The 2,829-nt window shown below is 66.0% G+C and overlaps 1 protein-coding gene across 4 annotated transcripts in view; it reads left to right on the top strand.

Annotated features, from left to right (window-relative positions):
- Positions 1-2,178, top strand: part of DNTTIP1 (deoxynucleotidyltransferase, terminal, interacting protein 1) — a 5,779-nt gene extending 3,601 nt beyond the window's left edge. For 2 of the 4 annotated variants that reach the window (XM_014943676.1, XM_014943674.1), the window contains exons 11-13: positions 149-220; positions 1,083-1,138; positions 1,994-2,178. In XM_014943676.1, the coding sequence (XP_014799162.1) occupies positions 149-220; positions 1,083-1,138; positions 1,994-2,132 (267 nt within the window). In that variant the 3' untranslated portion in view covers positions 2,133-2,178. Of the gene's footprint in view, positions 1-148; positions 221-1,082; positions 1,139-1,577; positions 1,634-1,993 lie in introns of all 4 variants that reach the window. The other 2 variants (XM_014943675.1, XM_014943677.1) reach the window with 2 other exon arrangements.
- The last annotated feature ends 651 nt before the right edge of the window (positions 2,179-2,829 follow it).

The raw sequence follows: 2,829 nt of genomic DNA, 5'->3' as shown, positions 1-2,829 counted from the left end.
CCCACCCCTTCCCTGGCGGCCCCCCAGCAGGGGAGCAAGGTGCTGGAGGGGAGCGCTGGAGCCCGGGGCGCAGCGTCCCGGCAGGAGGGTGGTCAGAGCGGAAGGTGTGTTGCCTGTGTTCAGCTAGGTCCTTGCTGCTTTATTGCAGTACGCAGCCGACCCGCAGGATAAGCACTGGCTGGCAGAGCAGCAGCACATGAGGGCCACTGGGGGCAAGATGGTGAGTACGCCCGGGCTGGCGGCTGCCGGCGGGGACCGCGCAGAGACCCCACCGCAGGGCTAGGACGGGGCGGAGGAGGCTAGGCAGGGCACGTGGAGGCAGAGGTGTGCTCCCTGGGGGCTGTGGAGGTCATAGAATGGTCCAAGCTGGAAGAGACCTCCATAGGTCATCTAGTCTGACCTCCCCACAGTCAGCAGGGACACCCCCAACTAGAGCAGGTTGACCAGTCGAGCCTCACCTTGAATATCTCCAGGGATGGGGCCTCAGCCACCTCCCTGGGCAACCTGTTCTAGTGTTTCACCACCCTCGTAGTAAAGAACTTTCTCCCAACATCCAATCTAAATCTGCCCGTTCCCAACTTGAAGCCATTGCCCCTCGTCCTGTCACTGCAGGTCTTTGTAAACAGACTCTCCCCAGCCTTCCTGTAGGCCCCCTCAGGTACTGGAAGGCTGCTATTAGGTCTCCCTGGAGCCTCCTCTTCTCCAGGCTGAACAACCCCAGCTCCCTCAGCCTGTCCTCGTAGCAGAGGTGCTCCATCCCCCTGATCATCCTCGTGGCCCTCCTCTGGACCCTCTCCATCAGGTCCATGTCCTTCCTATATTGAGGGCTCCAGACCTGCACACGGGGCTCCAGGTGAGGTCTCACCAGAGAGGAGCAAAGTGGCAGAATCACCTCTCTGGACCTGCTGGCAACACTTCTTTTGATGCATCCCAGGATGTGATTGGCCTTCTGGGCCGCAAGGTCCATCCGCTGCCCCTCAGGATGCGGGGGCAAGGCCAGGAGGCAACCCCAGCTGCCCTTGCTGCCACCAGAGTGGGGGCACGGCAGCCCTGAGGTGTGTGTCCCCCTCCTTGTGCTGCAGGCATATCTCCTCATCGAAGAGGACATTCGGGATTTGGCTGCCAGTGACGATTACAGGTGAGGACCAGAGCAGAGGTGCTGTGCCTGCTGCCCTGGGGTGGGAGAGGGGGGTCCTCTGCCACAGCCACCCCTGCTGCCCCACTGCAGGGGGTCCCTGTGCTGGAGGGGCACTGCTGTATGCCAGCTGGGGGGGCTTGATGCTGGGAGTTTGGGGGTTTGGTGCTGGTTGAGGGTTGGTTTCGGGGGTCCGTGGTTGGTGTCAGTTTCCATGGTTGGTGCCAGGGATCGGTGGTGGGGGTGCTGGGGGTTTGGGCTCAGTGCCATCTGGGAGGTCCATGGTGGTTGTGGGATGTGATTGGCCTTCTGGGCTGCAAGGTCCATCCGCTGCCCCTCGGGATGCGGGGGCAAGGCCAAGAGGCAACCCCGGCTGCCCTTGCTGCCACCAGAGTGGGGGCACGGCAGCCCTGAGGTGTGTGTCCCCCTCCTTGTGCTGCAGGCATATCTCCTCATCGAAGAGGACATTCGGGATTTGGCTGCCAGTGACGATTACAGGTGAGGACCAGAGCAGAGGTGCTGTGCCTGCTGCCCTGGGGCGGGAGAGGGGGGTCCTCTGCCACGGCCACCCCTGCTGCCCCACTGCAGGGGGTCCCTGTGCTGGAGGGGCCCTGCTGTATGCCAGCTGGGGGGGCTTGATGCTGGGAGTTTGAGGGCTTGGTGCTGGTTGAGGGTTGGTTTCGGGGGTCCGTGGTTGGTGTCAGTTTCCATGGTTGGTGCCAGGGGTCGGTGGTGGGGGTGCTGGAGGTTTGGGCTCAGTGCCGTCTGGGAGGTCCATGGTGGGTGCAGGGGGTCGGTCCCGGTGCTGGGTGGGTGTCTGCGCCGGGATCCTGCCACCTCACCCCCCCTCTCCCCCAGGGACTCCGTCGACCTGCGGCTGGAGGAGCTGAAGCCCTTCGTCCCGCCGGCGTGGATGACGGAGAAGATGCAGAAGCACATGGAGGCGCTTCGCCGCGGGGGGGACGTGCCGCCCCCCGAGGGTCCCCCCGAACCCTGACACCCCCCCCTTCCCCTTCCACGGACCCCCAATAAAGCCGCTTCGCACTCGCCTCTGCCGCCTCCTGGGGCTGGGGAGGAGGGGGGTGATTTGGAGGTGGTGGTGTCTGGCCCTTTAAGGGACCCGCGGCTCCGCCCCCTCGGGGCAGCAGCCAATCGCGGCATTTCCGCCGCGGCGACCACCGGTCGTTACCGTGGCAACCGCATCCCGGGCGGGCCGCCATTGGTCGGCTCGAAGGGAGCCGCGCGCTGATTGGCGGAGGGGCCGCACGTTGGAAACATTCAAACGGGGGCGCGGGAAGTGGGGCGGGACCGGACGGGACGGGAGGGGGCGGCTGCACCGGGACTGCCACCGCCGCACCGGAGAGCGCTCTGCATCGGCACCGCCGCACCGGAGAGCCTGCTCCTCCTCAACGGCACCGGGACCGCCGCACCGGGGAGGCCTCTGCGCCGCGCTAGGACTGGGCCGCCGCACCGGAGAACGCCCCGCATCGCCCCTCCGTACCGGGGAAGCTTCTCTAGGAGAGCCCAGCCCCCTTCTCGGCACCGGGAGAGCCCCGCTGCACTGGGACAACCGCAGCGGGGGGTCTACGGAAGAGAGGGAAGGAACGGAGCCCGGTGCGGCGCCGCCCGGGAGTGGGAGCAGCGTCCAGCCCCGGTGAAACGCCGCGTTACCGTCGCCATGGCCTCGCAGAACG

This window comes from Calidris pugnax, unplaced genomic scaffold (genome assembly GCF_001431845.1).
Source record: "Calidris pugnax isolate Ruff unplaced genomic scaffold, ASM143184v1 scaffold118, whole genome shotgun sequence".
In the NCBI taxonomy this organism is placed as follows: Eukaryota; Metazoa; Chordata; class Aves; order Charadriiformes; family Scolopacidae; genus Calidris; species Calidris pugnax.
The sequence above is the reverse complement of the archived record's forward strand: the minus strand, read 5'-3'. Positions and strand labels throughout refer to the sequence as shown.